This window comes from Eptatretus burgeri, chromosome 4 (genome assembly GCF_056783735.1).
Source record: "Eptatretus burgeri isolate ZD-2024b chromosome 4, Ebu_testis_v1, whole genome shotgun sequence".
NCBI lineage: Eukaryota > Metazoa > Chordata > Myxini > Myxiniformes > Myxinidae > Eptatretus > Eptatretus burgeri.
Window position 1 is genome coordinate 136,502,060 of NC_140964.1, and position 24,137 is coordinate 136,526,196.

Consider the following 24,137-nt stretch of genomic DNA (forward strand, 5'->3'; position numbering starts at 1 on the left):
AGGAGGAGAGGGGGAAGGGGGGAAGAAAACGAGCTGAGGGAAGAGAACGTGGCTGGCTACCTGGCCGTGTTCGCGCGGCTGGACGACCGCACCTACCCGGAGCACCAGGCGCCAAAGAATGGACCAAGGCAGCCGAACTCAGAGGAGGCGAGACGAGGTGATCTCCCGTGATGATATGGTCAACCGCTTGTTGTAATGTGCCAGACGAGACGTCTCGGATGCGTGGGATCCAGTCAGCCACAGACCCAGACAGAAGAGCGCTCGAGCAGACCTGACGCAATCATCAATCTTTTTCTGTCGTTTTTGGGGCTAGGTCCGCTCCCCTGTCGCCTGCTCCCATTGGGTGGACGGCGTGTCGTGGCTCCGCCTTCTTGAAAAGGACTGCCCCGGCTTTGGTCCTCACGTCGCCCATTGAGCAGAAAATGACGCATACCCTTATTTGGCGCAAAGCCAGAACGAAGTGCTACGTGCCCATATTTGGGGCCAAGCCAGAGCGAAACGCTTCATGACCATATTTGGTGCGAAATCCACACTGCCTGGGGCATGGAATTCCACCCACGCACACACCTGCATGCCCGCATGCCGGTGAGCGCGCGAAGAGCGCGGACAATGCCACGAGCAGAGGGTTGTTGTTGTTGGGGTAAATATCCTATCTATAAAATAACTTCGCAGCGCACGTACACTTAATTCCCATTAGACATCGGGGAAAGGGAGCTATCTATCCACATTTACTTAACGAAATAACTGAGCGACAGGGACCTGAATGTTGAGTGCTCATGGCTGCCAGATTCGTAACAATATATAGATTATAACATGGGCTTCCCGAAAGGGATGAGACTCGTATTGCGGCTGGCACCCTGTGCAGTGACGTACTCAGGGGTTGCAGAGGGGAGAATTTTCCCCCCAGGGGTCAGGTTCTAGGGTGGAGGTGGGGGGCACCACATTCATAACCAGCTTAACAAGTTTGCCCAGAATTTAGCTATTTTCATAAAATTATGGATCGCTAAGATGTTTGTGTTACTCGTGGTAATGCGACATCAAATATTGGTACATCAGCAGAAATATCGTGCCTCAGAAAATCCCCTGCTTTTCAGGGTTAGATTGATTAAAATAAAATACGAGCAACTCGCCAGCGTGGAAACCGGATTATAAATGTAATATAATAATCATGTAAAATGCAAAATACACTTAAGTTTAGTTCTTTTGAGAAATAATTTAAGAAACATACACGCTGACAAAGGGAAGCATCCATGTTGAGAAAGCTAAGGATACATGCTGAAGAAACCAGTGAGAAAATAAACACATGATCTTTACTTTAGTCATAAACAACCTTTGTTAAATCTTATCTGTTTCGTAAACCATTGACCTGTGATCATGTAGTCACCAAGGCAAAACAATGACTCTCTCTTACCCCCCCATGAAACACACACACACACACGTCTCCTTTGGAAGCTGAAAAACAAACGAAAACCTTTGTATGTGGATTACTTGAAGTCAACAAAGTTCCATCTGATATCTTGGTTAAAAACTGTATTTAAACACTCAACATGCTATGTAACCTTAAGTCTTCAGCTTGCAACCATGTAGCTGGCTGAGGTCTTCGTTCCGTGCATGGAAGTGTCTCTTGTTTTACTGAATAAATGGCTTGTATATGAACTTATGCTTCTCTGTATTGAGGGAGCAGGCAACTGCTCCCACAGTTTGGCGACGAAGGTGGGATTTCACAGCCTCCATCTTAGGAGAAAGCCTCTGCCCGAGTGAATGCTGCTGAAACCAAAGGTGAGGAATCCCTGCTGGAACATTAGTGTCTCCCAGGCAGACGAGCTCTCCATGGAGGGTTGAGCAGTCTCGAACTGATATTGAATAAGGATATATACAGAGCTGTTTGTTGAGTAAAATAGAAGACATTTATTTATTTAATTTTGGGGGTTTATTTATTTATTTATTTATTTATTTATTTTAAGGCCTTTAAGAAAAGGGTAACATCTGGTATGTTTTGATCACGTTGCGTAAACGAGATTGCCAAGTTATGTAAAATAGTGGGAGGCACTACATACGGAAGGATTATCGCCGAGCCTGGTAGGCGCAGGATTATTATTGCCGAGTCAAGAAAGGCGGTGAGGCGAGAAGGGCCAGAAGGGCCAGAAGGGCTAGTAACGAGGTCACTTTATTGCCAAAGGTTACCAAATTCGAGGGCCAAAGGGTTTAATCACTGTAAAAGAGAGGCACTGACGAATGTTTGGGATGATTTAGAAAGGAGAGCATCAGCAAGTGCTCAGAGCGATTTTAGAATGAGAGGGGGAAGTATTTGGTGTCACTCCTTGGGTGCCCCAGACGTTATTGATGCAGTATGTGGATGATTTGCTGATTTGCTGATTTGCTTGACATCAGGGGATGATTGCAGGGTGGGAACATGTTAACCCTTTTGAGGGCACTGGCTGTCAAAGGCAATGGAGTACCAGAGGCCAAATTACAACTGTGCAAAACCCAGGTAACATACCAATGGCATGTGTTGAGTGGAACCTCGAGAAGATTGTCAAATAACAGGCTGCAGGCTAACTATGTGTGCTTATTGCAGTATGCAATCTAGCCGAGGAGGGAAGCATAACAATATATACGGATTCCTGATATGTGTACAGGATGGCGCACAATGCAGGTGAACTTTGAAAATAAGAAGGTATATAACATCTCAAGGTATGCTCGTCAAAAATGGTAACTCGATCGTGGAACTGTTCGAAGTTATTATCCAGAGTGAAATGTTATAACACAGAAACAAAACTATGGGTCTCACAAGGAGGGTAAAGTGGTTGCCAAAAAGGTGCTTTTACTATGGTTTGCTCGTTTGGCTCACGGAAATGGCCACACGAGCAAAAGGGGGGTGTAGAAGGAGGTGCTACGAACATGCCACGCTCCAGGATTTGCAGCTGTGGCAGAATTTTTTTGCAGAAGCTGTGCGTATTGTTAACACCATAATGTTGGTAGTGTGCACTGCCCTTTTGGCTGTTTGTTGCATCATTGGTTGGGGCATGGCTGTACCGCTGATGTGGTGCCCCTATTGCCAGTACTGGTGTTCATTTTGGCCAGCCTTTGAGGAGTGACAGGCTGAGTCTTCCACCTGGGGTTGTTTCGGTGGTCAACGCGACTTGGGCTCAGGACTCTAGGATCCCAAGCCACCACGACAACCGCTAAGCCAACACGAAGTTATAATTTTGGTAAAGTGTCTATAAAACATATGGACATACACATGATGGACAAGACAACGATTAACTTTTGTGCTGCCTTAACAAAGGTTGTTAAAGAGTATGACTCGCAGGTCAGACAAGTGCTACCAGACCAGCTGCAGAGGAACACCACAGCATCCACCTTGGCGACTGGGTGTACATCAAGGTGTTCAGGCGGAGGAACGCATTGAAGGCATGTTTGACTGGACCACATCAGGTATCATTGGTCACCAACACAGTTATCAGGTGCAAAGGTAAGATTCATGCGTCTCATTGCAAAAAACATACAGGAAGTTGTAAAGAGAAGAAAGGAAATCTGCAAGTAGGAAGAACGTTACCGGAGGTTTATGACATATGTAGCAGTGCTGTTGATTAGCACGTGAATGATTGTAATAATATGGATGATAACAGACAGTGAGGGGATTATGAGAATACCATGGAGAGCAGAATGCTTGGTCGAGAGCAGGGGAAACAAATAGGCCACTAGCCGTAACTTGTATCGTGCAGTGTCGTCCCTCCTTATCGGGGGGGGGGGGGGGGATAGATAAATCCTACACAGAATTATTCTTTTTGATGAATACATTCTCAATCCACAAGATCTCCACTCAAAATCCTGCAGTTATTGCGTATTTCCGTCATGAAAATCGCCCTTTCGTTCCGCCCGCTCAGCTGTTTGTTCTTGGAACCAGCGCTAATTGATGGTCACGTGACCACTGAACAGTGAGCGTATTTCCCGAAACAAATTTATTTTTCAAGATGGCTGCGCCCGTGAAGCGGTGCGTTTCATGACATTTTCGTTGTTTTCATCGTCAGAATGTTCGGTTTTGAAACTTGCGAGTGCATAATTCATCAGCCAAATGCATAAAATGATGGAAGCTGGCAATCGAGGCAAGTGAAACTGTTTTCTTCAAACTTCCATGGGATGAAGTACCAGAATTCCTGAGCGATCACGACTATTGTTACCGTCGCTTCACTGATATCAAGAGGACACGTGGTGCTGAGAAACGTTGCGAGCAGAAAGCACATCTGTATGGCAATGAAAATAACAACGAGGAAGGTCAACAACTTGGTGAAGAAGGTGTGCCTGATGATAACATTGACTATGAACCATCTCCAAAACAATTGCAAGGCAATGCGAGGATATGGCGGGTATGTCACCTGACTGGACCAAGAGGAAGGGGTTGTACGAGTCGCAAGTGAGAAAAGACGATCAGGATGTCCAGTCAATCATCACTCCGATTGGGAGTATGATCAACCCATTCGAAGTTGAGTCTGATCAACTGGTTTGTTTAAGCTCTGGGGTCATATCTTCTGATCGTGTCAAACATGATCTCCTGTCTGCTTATCAGACTGACGAGGAATCTCTGAGCCAATATACTAACGACTGTTTGACTGTGAGAGATGAAAGTCTGGACGTAGTGGATGGATTGGGTGAGCAGACTCCACCCCACCAGAAGATGAAGCCTCATCCTGATATGTTCTCTCCACTGACCCCATACTTCTCAAAACTGAGATCCTTCGCCGATCAAAGTATCTCAAAATCGGTCAGTCTCAGAGTATCAATCTCCATGACATTTTGACTCATTCCCTGGAACCCGTCTCACTACCTCTTGCCAGTGCTGACGGGTCCTTGGCATAAAATGTTAAGTCAAAGCTCCTGACAATGGTCAAGGAAAAGTGCATTGACTACCTGAAGAGTGGCATCCCTGACCACGCAGCGATCATCGTTAATGCGGGTCCCCTGATTCGGTCCATGAGGCCGAAGCCCAGCTCCTTTTGGAGGGCTGGCTGATGCCATTTTCTCTGCCTTAACAAAATTTGCCAAGAACACAAATTGTGCTCGCCTAGATTTTGTTGTCGATCGCTACCCTGATATTAGCGTAAAAAACGAAGAAAGGGATAGGAGAGCGGTCAGTGACAGCCAGACCATACATATTTATGGTAAAGACCAAAAAACACCGAAGCAATGGTCAAAATTCATGTCAAGCGGTCAGAATAAAGAATCACTTGTCGCTTTCCTCGTGTCGGTATGAAAGGACATCAACTTACGTGCCTACTTCGATAGGGACGTTGATGTGTACATTACACATGGAGAGTACTGTCACGTTCTGAGGAGTAGGAAAGCCATCACAACCATTTGCTAGGTTGATGAGTTGTCATGTGACCACGAGGAAGCAGACACGCGGCTTCTTCTCCACGCGCAACACGCTAGTGCAACATTTGAAGATGTTGTAATCATGAGCTGCGACTCTGATATAGGCATAATTTCCCTTTCCCTTCAACAAAATCTGTCCTGCAATACATTATTCATGACTGGCAATGAGGTGTTTGAGACATCACACATTATGGATTTGCAGAAGATGACCTGTTGTCTTGGAGCTGATGTATGCAAGGCACTAAGAGGTTTACACGCATTCACGGGATGTGATTCCACCAGAGCTTTATATGGAAAAGGCAAGCAGAAAGCGTTCACTATTATGTTTGATCGTGACGACTACACACGGTCTTTCATTGAACTGGGACGAGGTTTCGATCTGGATGAAGTTTGCCTCAAATCCATGGAATCCTTCGTATGTCATCTTTACGGGCAGCCAAAACTAGATGACGTCAATGAGGCACGATACAAAATGCATTGCGTCTTCTCAACATCTGGTCAAAGCCTTCCGCCAACCAAGGATGCATTACGCATGCATACCTTGAGGGCCAATTACCAAGCGGCAATTCATAGGCGATCCCTTGCGCAGTCTCTTGGTGCCCTTTCACCTGTAGGCCATGGGTGGGAGATTGTTGATGGGAAATTAGTCATAAAGTGGATGACCATCAATCCAGCCCCAGACATTCTTTTGAAAGTCACACAATGTGCTTGCAAAGTATCGAAGTGCTCAAGTTTGAGGTGCTCATGCAAAAAGGAAAAATTGCCATGTTCAGATTTGTTTAAATGTTCAGACTGTGACAATGTCAGCCATGCAACCGATCTTCGTGATGATTGCGATGATGGTGATGATGATGATGATGATAGCAATATTAATTGTAATGATGACCAGGAGGATTGTGATGAGGATGAAGGATACGAAATGTTAACGTAGTTTAGCGTTGTGTAACTGATGTTTGTTAGCTGCAGATAACACCATGTTCACATGTCATTGTCTAATGGTACCGACCGAGTGTATCGGGATTCCTTCTGACCTGTAATAAAAGTTTTTATATCGGTTTTAATCTGTATTAATTTCTCTTATGTGTTCTTTCTGTTGTACTACCATTGTGTATTACCTAGTTTTGAGTGCTCGTGATGTCAAAGGCAATTATTGAACGAAAATTTTTGTCCACAATACACCAGAAAAATGATCAATTTTAACGAATTTCGCCATTTTTGGAAGACCCCCCCCCCCCGCCCCAGACGAAACCAGATACAGCAGCCTTCAGAACTCTCCGTAATGCGTTCACAATACAGATGACAACAAGTCTGGGCAATTTGGTGCGTGTGCGCATTTCAGATCATTAAATATCGACGTCCAAACTTGGTTCTCAGACACGTCAAACCGACCCATTTAAACGAATTTCGCCATTTTTGGAAGACCCACAAGAAGAAACTAGATGAAGCAGCCTTCAGAACTCTCTGTAATGCGTTTACAATACAGATGACAACTACTCTAGGCAGTTTGGAGTATGTGCGTATTTCAGATCATTAGATATCGACTTCCAAATTTGGTTCCCAGACACTTCAAACCGACACATTTTAACGAAATCGCCATGTTTGGAAGATCCCCAAGAAGAAACCAGGTGCAGCAGTTTGGAGAACTCTCTGGAATACGTTCACTATACCAATGATAACGTGTTTTGAAAATCTTAGGCATGAGTGATGTAAATGTCTGTGGTTATTGGCAGCTGAATTTGCCTTCAGATACCAAAATGACCGTTTGGGCTCGAATTACCCAAATTTCGGATGGCTAGAAAAAAAAATACTGCAGGAATCTCCGTGGAGAACTTTTGCCCCCCATTTTATATGGTTAATAGCTATCAGAATCCGCAAAAACCAAGTGTCCCCCCCCCCCCCCGATCAGTGGAACGAAACTCATGTTCTAGCACCTTTTCCAGTTATGGCTGATAGCGTAAACGGAAGGATTATGATTGGGAACCTGGAGCAGAGACAATCTAACCCAGTCCTATCTAGAATCGGAGGGACAGAACGGGAAGTCAGTGCAAAAGTCTGAGAGATAACGAGTAACTGGAAAACGAAGGGGTACAAATGTAATGACTATTGGCACTGGTACTATCTTAAGTATTGGGTGAAATGTAACTTCTTATATACAAAGGAAAAAGATGATCACACACCCCAATATAGAACAAATTTTGTCTCACTATCTAAGGGGGAAGAAAAAGTAACTATTGAGAGACAAATTACTGGGACAAGGATAAATATAAGGATATGAAGTGGGAAGCCCTGGGCGTGGTAAGTCATGGATTCACTGGATCATGGGGTGTGGTGCTGCCGGTACCTGTGCGGGAGGACGAAAGTCCGAGTCTTCAGGCCCTTGGTGCTTCCAGTCTTGCTCTCTGGATGCGAGACTTGGACTCTGATCAGGGATCTGAGATGGAGACTTAATTCCTTTGGTACCAGGTCTCTTCGGAGAATCCTTGGCTATCGCTGGTCGGACTTTGTGTCCAACGATCAGTTGCTGAGAGACTCAAATGACAGGTGTTACCTTCATAGTCCATGAGCGTCAGCTGCGGCGGTATGGACATGTGGCTCGTTTTCCTGAGGCTGATCTTGCTCACGGGATTCTATCAGCGAGGGAGTCTCGTGAGTGGAGGAGGCCAATGGGCCGACCACGTGCCTCATGGTTGCAGCAGGTTGATCCGCATCTCTCGGAGATGGGGATGGGCGAGGCATTTGCCTGGGGGATGGCCAGACGGAGGCCCCTGGAGTACCGGCAGAAAGTGGACACAGCGACGCGCTGCTCTGGCACATGCTCACATACCTTACCTGATTAATGATTCTCATGGCCGAAAAACCATTAAAGAACGATTGCAGACCTTTTTGGATGAACCACATCTGTTTTAGTTTTGGATCATTTCAACTCCATCAGAGCAAGTCCTTTTCCACATTATCACACATTATTCTGTGTCAGATGTGTTTATCAGCGGATTTCCTTCAACAGTCCAACAACTTCTCGATACACTGAAGCCTTCCGTCTGAAATGTTCTTGTCACGGTGGATGTGGCGTGGTGATATCATCACCTGGTTGAAACATTTTCCCTGATGTATTATTGTCTGTCTGTCTGTCTGTCTGTCTGTCTGTCTGTCTGTCTGTCTGTCTGTCTGTCTGTCCATTATCGAGTGACAGCTTAATTTCAATTGAATATTTTGAACATGAATCAGAAAACGAACTTGTGGTTTAACAGTACTTTGGCTCTGAATTTGGCTCGATCGCACATGCACAGAGAGGAGTGAGATAATAATTTTACTCCGTTTGCCTGTCTTGCAGTCAAACAAAATTGAAAATCATTCCAAACGGGAAACTTATTGTTTGTTTTGGTGTCATTTCAACTACACACACACACACCGCACAAAACAAGTCCTCGCAAGGGTCTGCGATCTCTGATTGCTCTTTTTCTTATAATAATAATAATTATGATGATGATTATTATTATTATTATAATTATTCCATGTAAAGTCATGTAAATTTAAATTTGGTGAAGAGGATGAGTCAGACAAAACCGCTCATAATCAGGACATAAACAAGGCCATGGATATTGCTGTTTCCTGCGAAGTTTTTTGTTGTTGTGGATGACAATGTGATTCAGAACGTCTGGTAACTGCTTGTGCACGGTCTTTGGAGGTGATCACACAATCGTGTTGGTCTTCATTGTTTTCAGAACAGATCATCAAAAAAACCCCAACCGATGGTGGATGGAGGTTATGTTTTCACACATGTTTATTGGGTCGCCGAAATAGGTGACCCTTATTATCAGTAATTCTGTCTGTTTGGATGTTTGTTCGTTTGTCATCAGCATAATTGGTCGTAAACGTGGGCGGATTTTGACCAAACTCGGGTGGTAGGTACATCTTATGACCGAGTGCTTTGGAAATAGTGATGGTTGCTAGGGACGCTTTGGTTCCCCAGCAACAACCAAAAAACCTTCAAAATCGGTACCGTTCACGCGAAATCAATTCCGAAAGCCATTATCCCACGTAGGATTATGAAATTTGGCACGAATGAGCTACAGGTGATGCTCTATCAAATACATTCCGGTTTTTGTGATATATGGAATACTTTACCCGCAGCACCCCCTACAATTAGGGTATGTGTGAAAATTGGCGAAAAATGAAGGCCCCCTAGCGACCAGGTGAGTGCATCGATACGAATGAAACTTTGCAGGTTCATGGTACTCAATGAGTAATACAACTTTGCCTCAGGACATATTGACCGCTTTCGCTTAAGTCAGGGGTCAAAGGTCAATTAGTGCAAAAATCGATAATATGCGACAGTTGGAGGTGCCTTCGCGCCAAATGCTACTCCTCCTAGGGTTATGGTCGGATGGTCATGAAAATTCACACTAATCGTCTGGAATACATTGTGCACAAACGATCGAGCCGGATTTTCGATTTAGATCTTTGTTCACCCACAGCACCTCCTCGAACTTTGGAGATTTCCGATTTCAAACTGCATTTTCGGAACTTTTCATTCAAATTGATACCGAGTAGTTATCAGCAGATGGAACTGGATGAGATTTGATACGCATAATCTTAAGGTGATTCTCTATCCGCTATATGACATCCATTTTGCTCTATATCTTATAGTTTCCATGCTCGGCGACCCATCGCCGCCTACCGGCTTGTCTCTCTGTCTGTGAGCAGGATATTTCAAAAAGTTATGGTTTTGGCTCCGAGAACTTTTTCCTTCACAGTTGAGAGATGTGGCCAAAAACGACATCTGGTATGATATTTCAAAAAGTTGTGGACGGATTATGACAAAATTTGGTGGATGAGTTGAGTCGGTGACGAGAACAAAGTGATTAAATTTTGGTGAAGGCCTGATGCAGATCCATCTTATCAATAGGATACGAAACGTAAACGGTTAAGCCTGGTGGAGGTATGCGCTCCATCGAGTGCCGTTCTAGTTCACTGCTGCATTCTGTGTAACTAACGAATCAAGTCATATCCAACGAGTTGTAAAATAAATAAATAAAATAGATAATGACGCTTGATAAAATAAAATAGGACTTCTTCACGCACATCTCTTGTACTTGGTCACAGGTGATTTCAGATTTATTTAAGTTTCAACAGGTTTAATCAGCATGTGACAAAGACAGACAGTACCCCAACCGTACTGATCACCCTAAAATAAAAAAAAACAAAGGATTTTGTGCGACTGTGTGCAAAACTAAAAACATTGTAAATTGATAAACTAAGTGTAATGGTGAAAACAGAGTGTGATAATCATCCAATCGGGCATAAAACTGACAGTTAACCTTTTGTCTGTTTACAAAGAAAGTGTGGAGGAAGCTGATATAATATTTAGAAAAATGTTCATCAACCCATGTTGCTCGACTCATCCATCAACCTTCATAAACCAGCACTGCTCGACTCATCCATCAACCTTCATTAACCAGCACTGCTCGACTCGTCTATCAACCTTCATCAACCCGTATTGCTCGACTCATCCATCAACCTTCATCAACCCGTATTGCTCGACTCATCCATCAACCTTCATCAACCCATATTTCTTGACTCATCCATCAACCTTCATCAACCAGCACTCCTCGACTCGTCTATCAACCTTCATCAATCTGTATTGCTTGACTCATCTATCAACCTTCATCAATCTGTATTGCTTGACTCATCTATCAACCTTCATCAATCCGTATTGCTCGACTCGTCTATCAACCTTCATAAACCCGTATTGCTCGACTGCTTTATTGGCCTTAACAAACCCATGCTCCTCAACTTGTCTGTGAACCTTTATAAATCCGTATTGCTCGACTCGTCTATCAACCTTCATAAACCCGTATTGCTCAACTTGTTTATCAACCTTCATCAACCCATTTTGTTCGACTCATCTATCAACCTTCATAAACCCGTATTGTTCGACTTGGTCATCAACCTTCATAAATCTTTGTTACTCGACTCATCTAACAACCTTAATAAACGCATAATGCTCAACTCGTCTATCAACCTTCATAAATATGGATTGCTCGACTCGTCTGTCAGCCACTCTGTATTCAGGTCCATCACCAAACCTTTCACGTGGGTTCAGTTACTTCGTCCATTGGCCGAGTGGCCTCCGCTCGGGCACTCTTCACCGTTCTTTCTTGGCGAGGGAAAATGATCATCTGCATCGATTTTTAGACTTCTTTGCATTACTGTGTGGAGCACCTCACTCTGGTCACACTGCACCTCACACCACTCACGTTGTAACTCCAGTCTGCACGCAGGATGCACAACGTATTCCTCTTACCTTTTACAGTCATAGCGACGAAAATTCAAATAGGTACAGAATGTTTTCACAACAAATCATCAACGCAACAACAATATGGTTTAGTTTCTGATACAATAACAAATTGCTCAATGCCAGAATCTTTAAAATATCAGCAACCATTGTTAAATAAACAAAAACAAACAAACAAAGAACAAATTGGTGAAACACACGAAATAATACAACTGCCAAGATACCCGTTCAGCTCATCTCAAAGATCATTACATTCTGCTGCTGCATAGCACCACTCCTTCAGGCCTAAAACATGTGCATTCCTAACTACAAGGTCCTGCACAACTGTCTCTGTCTCCGTCTCCGTCTCCAAACAACGCACACTAGTACAGTACATTAAGTCAACATTTCACCAGAATCGTTCAAAATGTGAAAAAAGTGTGAAAACTGGTACACATGACTACTTTTACATGCTCTTTCATATGAGAGCAGGACACACATGATCAGACCACAATGACGGCCGCCATCTTGAATTTCAAAATGGCCGTCACCGAAAACAATTTTTACGATATCTCGGTCATCAAGAGGCTGAAGCACTTGAATAAAGAGTCTAATCCAATGTTTTCACACACAAGGAATCCAAAAAAAACACACTTATAATGCTCCATTTTCAGTCTTTCTGCTTTTGAATCGAAAATGAGACCCTTTCATAAACAACGAAATACTTAAAAGTGTTTGCTCGATGTTTGATATCCAAATGCTATGAGCGTGTAGAAATGGCTTTATCCAATTTAATTTTCAATATAATGTTTTGAAAGGTGTTATAATTCTAAGAGTCTGTCTGTCATTCGCTCTGAAACTATGGTCCGCGGTCGTTCCAGCTGTCAGTCGATCCATGCGTCCCAGAGAACGTCCCTGTGCGTGGGTCAATCACTATCACTCTTTGCATGCGTGAATATGATCTGTATTGCAATTGATGCACTAAAAATCAGTTGCTGTCTTTAAAGAATGAGATGTATGCATGTGTAGATGTGTACAAGCAGAAATATATGTTGTAAATTGTAATGGTGGTGGACTAACATTTTTTTCCCCCTTTTTTCAGGACATTTGATACGGTGTTGGCATTGTACTGACATGCGATAACAATGTCCAAAAAGTGCAAGATAATCGATGCTGGTGAAGGTGCATCTTCTAAAAGACAATGCCCAGAGAAAACAGCCTTGATTGACTGGAAATTGTGTGCAATTTGCCAACAGGACACCGAAGAAAAGCTTGTTAATCCCAGCACAGCTAAATATAGAGGAAGTGATAAAGAATGCGGTTACAAACTATTTGCTGAGAATATTTTGGAGTTTCATCAAATTGATGCCTTACCAGAGGATATTGACAGTGTGAAGTGGGACAGTGGAGATGGCATTGAAGCCACGCTCAGAACAAACCAGGCAGTATGGCACAAAAGCTGCAGAAACTGGTTTGACAAACAAGAGCTCCAACGTGCTCAGAAAAAGAAGTCAAAAGAAAACCTGGAATACGAGACAAGTCCTGTTAAGACCAGGCGACGCAGCGTGGGTTCAATGGCAAGGACATCTAATTGTTTATTTTGTGAAGAAGATGACACAAGTGAGTATCTCAATGACACAAGGACTGACAAAATTGATATTCGAGTTCGTCGATATGCACATGTGTTACAAGATAGGAAACTTTTGGGAAAGCTCTCCGAAGGTGACATGTAGCCTTAGATGTGAGGTATCATCTATCATGTCTGACTTCCGTCACCAACAGTGTGCGAAAACATAATGCTCAGCATGTAAGAGACACCCAAAGCACTGAAGTCGATAGTCTAATATTTGGTGAGCTAGTTTCGTACATAGAAGAATTCCGCTAAGTTGAAACGTTGCCAGTCTTCAGATTGTCAGATATGCGGTGACTTTACGAGTCCAGATTAAGAGAAGAAGATCCGGACTTTTCTGGAAAGGTCAATACAACACGGTTGAAGGAGAGACTGTTGTGCTTAATCCCAGATATGAGAGCTCAAACTCAAGGAAGGGATGTGGTCCTCATGTTTAATTCCGACATTGGAGAAGCGATTAAAATAGCTTGCTCCAACAATGATGATGATGATGATGATGCAATCCACTTAGTTCGTGCACCACAAATATTGAGGAAGGACATTTTCGCCAAATAATATGCTTTTGATTGATCCATGAAACCTGGATGTGAAAATGATGTTGTCCCAGAAAGTGTTCTTGCTCTTGTCAGAATGATCCAGAGAGAAAAAAGACGGCTGCTTGAGTGCAATGTCAGAACTTGTATCAAACAAGACGGAACTTGATACCAAAGACTTTGTCTCATGGGCAGCTTACCATGCCAAGAGGTAATCAGCTGAGATCAGACCAGTGTCACCCATTGCGTTGATGCCTTGGTTCACAGAACCAGCACATACGCCAGCTATGATAGCACATGCTATGCGTCTCGTGGCGAGGACGATTCAGCATTTGCACCCTGATCAAATACCTGTGATAACAATGGATCAGCCATTATATTCCATTGCGAAACAAACCCAGCGGGCATGGCCAGACCATTTTGGCGAGGATAAATTTGTGGTGGTAATGGGAGGTCTCCACATCGAGAGGAATGTGTTGAAATTACTCGGAGATATCCTCGGTGGTCGCGGATGGACAGCAGTTGTTGTGCAGTCTGAAGTCGCAACCTCTGGTCGAGCTGATGATATATTGAAGGGTTCGCATGTCACCAGGTCTCGCTATGTACACCAAGTAACGGCAGCAGCTTTGCACCTCCTTCGGAAATCTGCGTACATCACATATGCCAAATCACTTGGGCCAGATGATGACACAATGGATTTTGAAACTTGGCATTAAGTCAATTTCAGTAAGGTTCCTCAATTCCAATACTGGGCTTTGGTTCTGGATCTTGAACTTCTACTCTTGCAATTTGTGCGTTCTCTGCGTGAAGCAAACTTTGACATGTACGTTCAGTGCCTTGGACAAATTGTTCCATGGATGTTTTCTTTGGATCATACAAATTATGCAAGATGGCTCCCTATCCATATCAAGGACATGTTACAGCTTCGTCAGCAAGTGCCGTCAGTTCATGAGCAATTTGAGAAGGGTAACTTTGTGGTGCAGAGATCACCTCACACTTTCTCTACTATGGCTCTGGACCAAGCCCACGAACAGATGAATGATCACATCAAAGGAGATGGCGGTGTGATTGGAATCACTGATAATTAATCCTTCTGCTTTGATCAAGTGGATTACAGCTGGTCTTGGAGTGGCTCGAATCATCGACGAGTTTGAGAATTCATTTGGAATTACTTCCACAAAATCTACAGAACACCATGACCAGGGACAATACACTCAGTTGAAATTTTCCCAACATGTAAAAGCTGTGGTTGCAATATTTGAAGAATTAGGTAATCCCTTCACATAAGATACAAATGATCTGATCGTGCTGGACACAAAGGAGGTGATGACAGAAGATGCAATCTTTAGGCTGAGGACTGTGGAAGCAAATGGGCAGTCAAAATATGACACATATGCTGCTGAACGCTTGGAGCAGCGAGTAAAACCAATTTCAGACATCATACCAAAGAACAACGTGGCTCCCTTCCACAAGGCTTCACCCTCAAAACACTCCAGAACATCACACCAAATTAGGACTCTGAAAAGCAACTGTGATTGTTTGGCAGAATGTACATATCTTGTCAGTCCCGAGAAGGGGACATGGATGAATTATTCAGTCATGAAAACCAGGGATCACCACCTTCTCTATTAGACATGGGAGAACTGAGGCAGTGTCCTAAATCAGACCTTATTGGATGTTTCGACAAGCTGGCTACTAGTACGGCTTCTGTGTGTGGTACACCAGAGGCAGATGCCAAGATTCTCGATGGATCTGTTATAGTCAATATGCTGCTTCCTAAGTCCTGCTCAACATTCGGAGACTATGCTGAAAATGTGTTCTTGCCTTATGTACTGAGAAATCTGCAAAACACAAAACGTCTGGATGTTATATGGGATCGGTATATCGACAACAGTTTGAAGAGTTCAACGAGAAAGAGGAGGCGAACGGGGAGCCGCATTATTGTCACAAATTCTACGCCAATTCCGCAGAACTGGCAGAGCTTTCTTCGCGTGGACCAAAATAAGAGTGAGCGGTATCATTCCCTGTCACAGTGCGTCGCTAAGTTATCCACACAAGAGAAGGAGCTATATTTGGCACACAAGATAACAATGTCATCTCTTCCCAAGAGTGCAACATGGAATCTTCTCTAGCTCCATGCAACCATGAAGAAGCCGATACGAGGTTATTCTTGCATGCTCTCCATTGAACGCCATTGAACAGTGCATACCTTTCTGGACAGCAGTTGCCGAGGCGGCCGAATCCTGCACAGAGCTGATCAAATGCGGCTGCAAAAAGGCATGCAGACCACCATGCAAATGTTTCTGTGCATCTCTCCCGTGCACTGAACTTTGGCATTGTGCAGGAACATGTTATGAGACAGATTGAAGTCAGAACTGTATCTAGACCAGATGAACTAAACTTGGGACAGTGTATATCTCATTTTAAAGCAGAAAGACTGACAATAGAGAAATTTAAGTGTGTTTATTGGATTCCTTGTGTGTGAAAACATTGGATTGGACTCTTTATTCATGTTGCGAGGTCTCTTGGTGACCGAGATATCGTAAAATATTTTCGGTGGTGGCCATTTTGAAATTCAAGACGGCGGCCGTAAATGTATTCTGATCAGGTGTGTCCTGCTCTTATATGAAAGAACATATAAAAATGGACATGTATGCCAATTTTCACACTTTTTTCACAATCTGAACGATTTTTCTTTAATCTACTGTACTCCACCTCTAAATGCTTCCGACTCAACAACACATACCTCAAAATACTTCCGGCCCAACAACACACACCTGTAAATACTTCCAGTTCAACAACGCATACCACTAATTACTTCCAGTTCAACAACACGTACCTCAAATTACTTCCAGTACAACAACACACACCTGTAAATGCTTCCGGTTCAACGACGCATACCACTAATTACTTCCAGTTCAATAACACGTACCTCAAATTACTTCCAGTACAACAACACACACCTGTAAATGCTTCCAGTTCAACAACGCATACCACTAATTACTTCCAGTTCAACAACACATACCTCAAAATACTTCCGGTTCAACAATGTAAACTTCCAAATACCTCTAAATGCTTCCGGTTCAACAATGCATACTTCTAAACACTTCCAGTTCAACAACACATACCTCTAAATACTTCCAGCAAAACAACGCACATTTCGAAATACTTACGGTTTTACAACGGATACATATTGTTGCGGATTCGCGCCCGCCGGCGTGCGGACGGCCACGTAACTCGAATCGCGGCACGTCGCCCACCGGACGGACAATCCAGTCGTGACCCTCTCGGACTAACGCCGGGAACTAGTCACGGGTGGACCTTTCGGTCTCACCACGATCGTGCCAATTGGCCCCCGCGTGGGATAGGGTTGCTCGCCAAATTCGACCTACCTAAGTACCCACACGGAGGGTAGACCGGGCGATCGCACCTCGCCGCAGGTCGACTTCGGACACGGGCCACTTTAAGCGACCCGTTCCGTACTATCGGGATAATCGAGCGGTGTTATTCGTCGGCCTCGACGGTTCGATTAATTATCGGGCGTTTTAGCCCACGACCAACCCTTTACGTGAAGCAAGATGGAGATTCAATGAAAGAAAAGACGAAGCGAAGCGGGAAAACAGTTCAACATAACTCACATTTATTTCGCGATGAACGGAAAGCACACATATACAATTACACCAAAAGCACATGTAAAAGGGAAACACAATATTACACAAAAAGCAAATATAAAAGAGAAACACAATGCAGAGCTATCCGACTACCGAGCACACGGCAACACTTATACAATTTTACTTCACAGACGGCGCCGACAACACGTATACCCAAAGCAAAAGAAAAAGAACCACCCTCCAGGATGAGGGGGGTAGGCGGGCCTGGGGCCGAGACCGTGTCGGGCCTACCCGTCTGATGATGAGACGCAGAGCGGCGGTGGCGCCCCAACTCCGCGGGCCTCGCGGACAGTGTCTGGTAGGGGGTGGGAAAGGGGCCCCCTTGTCGCACTATCTCAGCGCGGGGGGGGGAAACAGGAGGGGGTTGTTGATGCTCGGGGGGGAGGAGGATATCACCCTGTCTCGGGTCCCGCGACGAGCGTCTCCACCTTGACCTCGGTCGCGTTGCTGGCCTCTCCCTCTGCAGCTCCCGGCACCGACGCGAGCACCCCCTCGTCCGCCTTCGCCGCCGCCACCTCTCCACAGCTCCGTCTAATCGCCCTCTCCGTCTCCTCTCTTGGCTCGTCCCAACTCTTCACTCTTGACTTCTCCCCTCCGAACCCACAACTGCCAACTGAACTGCCTTGACTGACGAACGCAGCCGTTTATATCCCCCGTGGCTTCGCTCCCTCACCTTTGACCCTCTGCCTCCGACCCTTCACCTCTCTAACTGGCTCCCCATTGGACCGAGGAAAAGTGGGCGTGAATGCTTTTTGATCCATGAATTTGCATATAGCGTCCTCACTCCAACGCCCTGGAGGCGGAGCCAAATCGCCCCAGCTCGCCGATAGGACGGAACAGAAGTGGGCGTGAGTCGTTTTTGATCCGTTTTTCTCGGAAAGTCTGTGATGTTTCTGAACACGCTGCTCGGTGCGCGCCCTACACGAGTCCAGTATCGGTGCCCACGAGTGGCGCGAGAATGGTGGGGATGCGATGGTGGCGAGTTGCGACGGTAAAGGTTGTGGCTGTTGTTGTGAAGCGGCATTGTGGTTGGTGGTTGTTGTTGTGAAGCGGAGTTGTGGTTGGTGGTTGTTGTTGTGAAGCGGCGTTGTGGTTGGTGGTTGTTGTGAAGCGGCGTTGTGGTTGGTGGTGGTTGTGTGACGGCTGTTGAGACGTGGTTGGTGGTGGTAGTAATGGCGGCTGGTCCAAAATAAAGATAGTAAAAGAAAAACGGCTCTCCTGAAGAGTCGCAGCCCGACTGAATGACATTTATTCCCTCTAAACAACTGGTTTGGGCCTAACTACATATATACTTACAGAGATATCTCACCTAAGGGACCTGAATGGTGGTTTGTGAATTTCGTCAACCACAACAATATAAATACTTCCAGCTAAACAATGCACATTTCTAAATACTTATGGTTTTACAACGGATACATATAAATACTTCCAGCTAAACAATGCACATTTCTAAATACTTATGGTTTTACAACGGATACATATAAATACTTCCAGCAAAACAACGCACATTTCAAAATACTTACGTTTTTACAACGGATACATATAAATACTTCCAGCTGAACAACGCATATTTCAAAATACTTGCTGTTTTACAAAGGATACATATAAATACTCCCAGCTAAACAATGCACATTTCTAAATACTTATGGTTTTACAACGGATACATATAAAAACTTCCAGCTAAACAACGCACATTTCTAAATACTTATGGTTTTACAACGGATACATATAAATACTCCCAGCTCAACAACGCACATTCCAAAATACTTACCGTTTTACAAAGGATATGTATAAATACTTCCAGCTAAACAAGGCACATTTCTAAATAATTATGGTTTTGAAACGGATATATATAAATACTTCCAGCTAAACAACACACATTTCTAAATATTTACGGTTTTACAACGGATACATATAAATACTTCCAGTTAAACGAACATTTCTAAATACTTACGGTTTTACAATGGATACATAGAAATACTTCCAGCGAAAACAACGCACATTTCTAAGTACTTAAGGTTTTACAATGGATACATATAAATGATTCCGGTTCCACAATGCATACATCTAAATGCTTCCAGTTCAACAATGCATACCTCAAAATACTTCCGATTCAACAACGCATATTTCTAAGCACTTTCGCCTCAACAACACACACTTCTAAATGCTTCCGGTTGCACAATGAAATGGAAGACCAAGAAGGAGCCCAAAGAGGTAAAGAGCAAAGATGTAGTCATCAGAAGGAACGTGGATAGGATTTGAGTTTCAGCTGCTACTCCCCTACCCTCAACCCCATCCAGGCACAGCCAAGTGTGCCAAACTGAAAATTTTCTGCAAGAATTCACTTCTCCTGAGAGATAGACAATGAAAGAGGGGAATAGAGTAAAAGAGATGAGAGAAGAAAAAGCAAGAATTAGAATGGATGAAGGGAATTGTGAAAAAAATAAAATAATTTAAAATAATAACAACAATAAAATAAATAAATAAATGTGAAGTAACCAAAGAACAAAGATGCCGGGAAGAACCTGGACAGATAGATTTAAACAGTTTCTCTCCAGGCTCAAATGGAAAGAAACTGCTGAAAATGTTATTAAAAAAACTTATAACGTTTGCGTGGACCCCAAACTGACATACCACATGGTACGTGCAGAGACAAGCAGGCAAGATAGCGGATTATGTGCAATGTTTAGAGCACGGGTGACAAGGCTAAGTTCCCTCCTTCTGCAAACATACACAAGAAAATGTGAAATTTCCAAATCATTAAACTTATCTTTTTCTACTGAATGGAGGATTATATTGAATGAACAAAAAATGTAGGAACGTGCCAAAATTAACCACCTTCATTGAGCTATTTGATTTAATACATTCACTGTCGGACCTCACGCCCTGTTCCCCAGAGGGACTGCCGATGCATAGCGTCTGCCAGATCTGTGTCTATAATTTTCGGAGGTTTCGTGAGGTGCTCTACAGGGAATCAAAGCAAATCTGGTAAAAAAAAGAAATGGACGTTTTAAAAAAAAAAAGAGTTAAAACGTTTGTGGGGACCTCCAACTGTGCCATGTACTTCATTCACATACCACGTGACACATGCACAGACAAGCAGGCAAGATGGCAGATTATCTCCAATGTTGATTTCACGGGCGATCGAACTTTGCGATGTCCCCAGGGTTGTTCTGCATTAATCTGCAACTCTTTTGTGGATAAAGTTATGATTTGAATGATTCATTTTTTTCATGAGCTGCTGCATGTGCTCTGAAGACCAGCTTTAAAGTTAAAGGGATCCTATATGATACACAGTGACAGCCTGGCCAACCGTTCCTAATCAACCATTTCATTGGAGTGCATGCATGAGTGCGTCAGCCACTTGCCGAACCGCTCAGGGCGGGTGGTCCATGCTCCGTTCGCCCACGGCGGGCGGTCCGTGCTCCGTCGCCCAGGGTGGGCGGTCCATGCTCCGTCGCCCTGAACAAGTTGTGAAATAAAACCCGATTTACAAGCTGTTTGCCATATTAACGTGTTTTCGAAATTACCGAGCCAATTTTTTTCCACCCATCACATGTCGCTGTTTATGAAGATTAATCTTTGTGAACACATCGCTGAAACGTTTCGATAAATGCAATGTCGTTTTTCGGTGAAAGCTACTCATGGTTTTTGGGTTGTTGATGATATCAGGTGTGTGTGTGTGTGTGTGTGTGTGTGTGTGTGTGTGTGTGTGTGTGTGTGTGTGTGTGTGTGTGTGTGTGTGTGTGTGTGTGTGTGTGTGTGTGTGTGTGTGTGTGTGTGTGTGTGTGTGTGTGTGTGTGTGTGTGTGTGTTGTTCATAAAGCATATCTCTCTCATTTTTGCTCTACCCCCTCCCAACACAGTGTAGCACCCTCCTCCCACGTCTTCTGTCTGTCTCTGTCTCTCTCTGCATATCCAGACAGTGGTTTTGTCTGGATGGTGTTTGTCTCTGGATGTGTTTGGGCAGGGTTTGTCTCCGGACATGTCGACACGGTATTTATGTCTGGACGGGAGTTTGTCTCCGGACTTGTTCGGACAGGAGTTTGTTTCTGGACCGTGTTTATCATCTAACTGGTAGAAAATGGATTTCATACAATATTTTGTTTCCATCTTCACTGTTATTCTTTACAGAATCATTTTGATGAAACAGTATGAATCGTAATTAACGCTCCACCGCACATCTGCTTTCCCTATCTCTCACCTCATACTGTCATCCCTTCCCCCACCCCTCTCCCCATCTCCCTCTCCTCTTTTTCACCCTCCCTCTCTTTTTCACCCTCCCCCTTCAGTATTACCATCAGCAAAGTGACGGGTTGTATTTGCAAGTATCGAAATATGTGGAGTGTGGCAAGCAGTCCCCTGATCTCCAATGGGCATTAGTACAGTTTTGAACAAAATGGGGCACGTTAAAAACAGCATGTTCAAACAGCATAGCAAAACTACTCGTCACTTCCAAACATCACGTACCATTTTAAAAAAAAGATTGTAACCTGTTTACCCACTCTGACATTGATCTCACAAAGGTGGGGCACCTACTGCCTGGAGTGCCAAAGAACACACAAACTGGAAAAACGAACACCCTCCATCAGCTGGACCCACCGCCAAGCCCAATCCATCCATCCATTGGGACCATACTCTGTACAGTGTTGGTGCTGCCTAAGCAGTCTCTTTGCCTATTGGGCACAATCCGGGACGGGTCACCACTCCGACACAGTGTACCAGCAAGCTGGCACTCATTTTGCCGACCACGGAAGGATGACAGGGAGGGTCAACCCCACCTGGTATTAATTCAACAGCGAAGTGGGATTTGAACTCAGGATCCTTGGATCCCAAGCCACCAAGCCCAATCCCACAGTCCAAACCCCGAAAACCAGCTCAGGCCAAGAGACCCGAGAGCCCGTCGTACCCCAGTGGCAATGCTTGTAAATGCCCGGAGGCACCAGTATTTTTTGCCTTTGTTTAATTTCAGCACACCTTTTACAACCAAAATGCGATAAGCACCAGAATCTCTCAACCCAACCCGGAACCCCAAATTTCAAACCGTGGCATTGAACCCACCAGCAGCACCACCACCAAAAAATTTACTCAATGCCAGAGCCACACACCAAGATATAGTGTGTGCTTTTGACACGGTCTGGCACCTTGCCCTGCTCACTAAACTCTCTTCCTATGGTATCCAAGACCATCTCCACTCATGGCTTGCAGACTTCCTCTCCTGTCACAGCCAACATGTGGCCCTAAATGGAGTTCTCTCATCCCATCTTCCTGTCCAGGCTGGAGTTCCTCAAGGCAGCGTTCTGGGCCGTGTTCTTTTTCTGGTTTTCATCAATGATCTCTCTGACTCTCTGAAAAATCCTCTTTATCGCTTTGCTGATGACTCCACCCTTTGCCATACCATCTGTCATCCCTCAGACCGGCAAGCAGCAGCTTCTTTTCTCACTGCAGATCTGGGTAAAATCACAAACTGGTTCAACTGGTGGAACATGTCTGGATGTCCCCCCCCCTGACCCCCCATCCACTTTCTCAACAATTTCTCAACAAGCTTCTGGGTCTCACTATCTGCCTTGATCTTTCCTGGGAAAAACACATTTCCAACCTGGCCTCCAAAGCCAGTCGCCGACTGGGAATCCTCCATCGTGCAAAGTCCTTCCTTGGCCCACCTGAGCTCCTGACCACAAACAAAGCTTTCGTTTGCAGCCTGATGGATTACTGCTCTCCCCTCCGGGCTGGTGCTCCTGCCTCTCACCTTTCTCGGCTTCACGCTGTGGAAACCAAGGAATTTATGATCATTGGTATCTCCCGCGATGAGGCTGAGTCTTTGGGCCTCTCACTCTCTCACCGCAGGCAGGTCAGTGGTGTTTCTGTCTTCGACTGTCTCCTCTCCGCTCTTGCCCCCACCTCCCTGCTCTGTCTGCGATATGTCCCCACCACATTTCCGCAGGGCGCTCAAGGTCCGCCAGCAACCCTGTTCAGGTAAAACTACCAAAATCACTAATCACTGCTCACCTTCACTCTTTCATTCCTCTTTTTGGAATAAACATTTGAATAAACTTCCTCACTCTATTCAATCCCATTCTTCCCTCCAGGCCTTCAAAACAGTTGTTCACCACCACCTCTTATCTTTCCCCATCTAAAACCTCAATCTTTTCTCCCCCATTGATCCACCCCAAACCCACCTCTTTCTAATTTCCTGCTTTCCTTTCTGAAAGTCCCTGTAATGTCCATCTTGTATACCCTGTGTTCCCTGCCCCATCCCTCTCCCTTCCACAGATCTCTGAATGTGTTTGTTCCCCAGTGTTTTGTCCTTCCCTCTCCCACCCCTCTTATCTCATGCTCCTCGAGCTGTGCATTGTGTGTTCACTCTCAAACGAGCCTCGACAATGTTTACAAAAATTGAAATTAAAATAAAAAGTGCCCAACTGCCCAAACACCACAGCACAACATAACCACCTTCAAACCACAGCATAACCACCTGTGGGAACTTATCACAACCACCCATTGTTCATCATTTTATGAAAGTTGGAAGAGGGGTGAGAGAGGGAGGAGAAACAAAGAGATGGGGGGAGGTGGGGAAGGGGTGGATGGAGGGAAAGGATGGGTCGATAGGATGGAGGGAAGGGATGGATGGATCGATGGGATGTGGATTCACAG

The 24,137-nt window shown here is 44.5% G+C and overlaps 1 protein-coding gene across 1 annotated transcript in view; it reads right to left on the bottom strand.

The window, feature by feature from the left end:
- Positions 1-24,137, bottom strand: part of LOC147029192 (uncharacterized) — a 78,571-nt gene that overhangs the window by 16,517 nt on the left and 37,917 nt on the right. The window contains exon 8 of the mRNA XM_085880107.1: positions 11,463-11,647. Coding sequence (XP_085736233.1) covers positions 11,476-11,647 — 172 coding nt within the window. The 3' untranslated portion in view covers positions 11,463-11,475. The remainder of the gene's footprint in view (positions 1-11,462; positions 11,648-24,137) is intronic.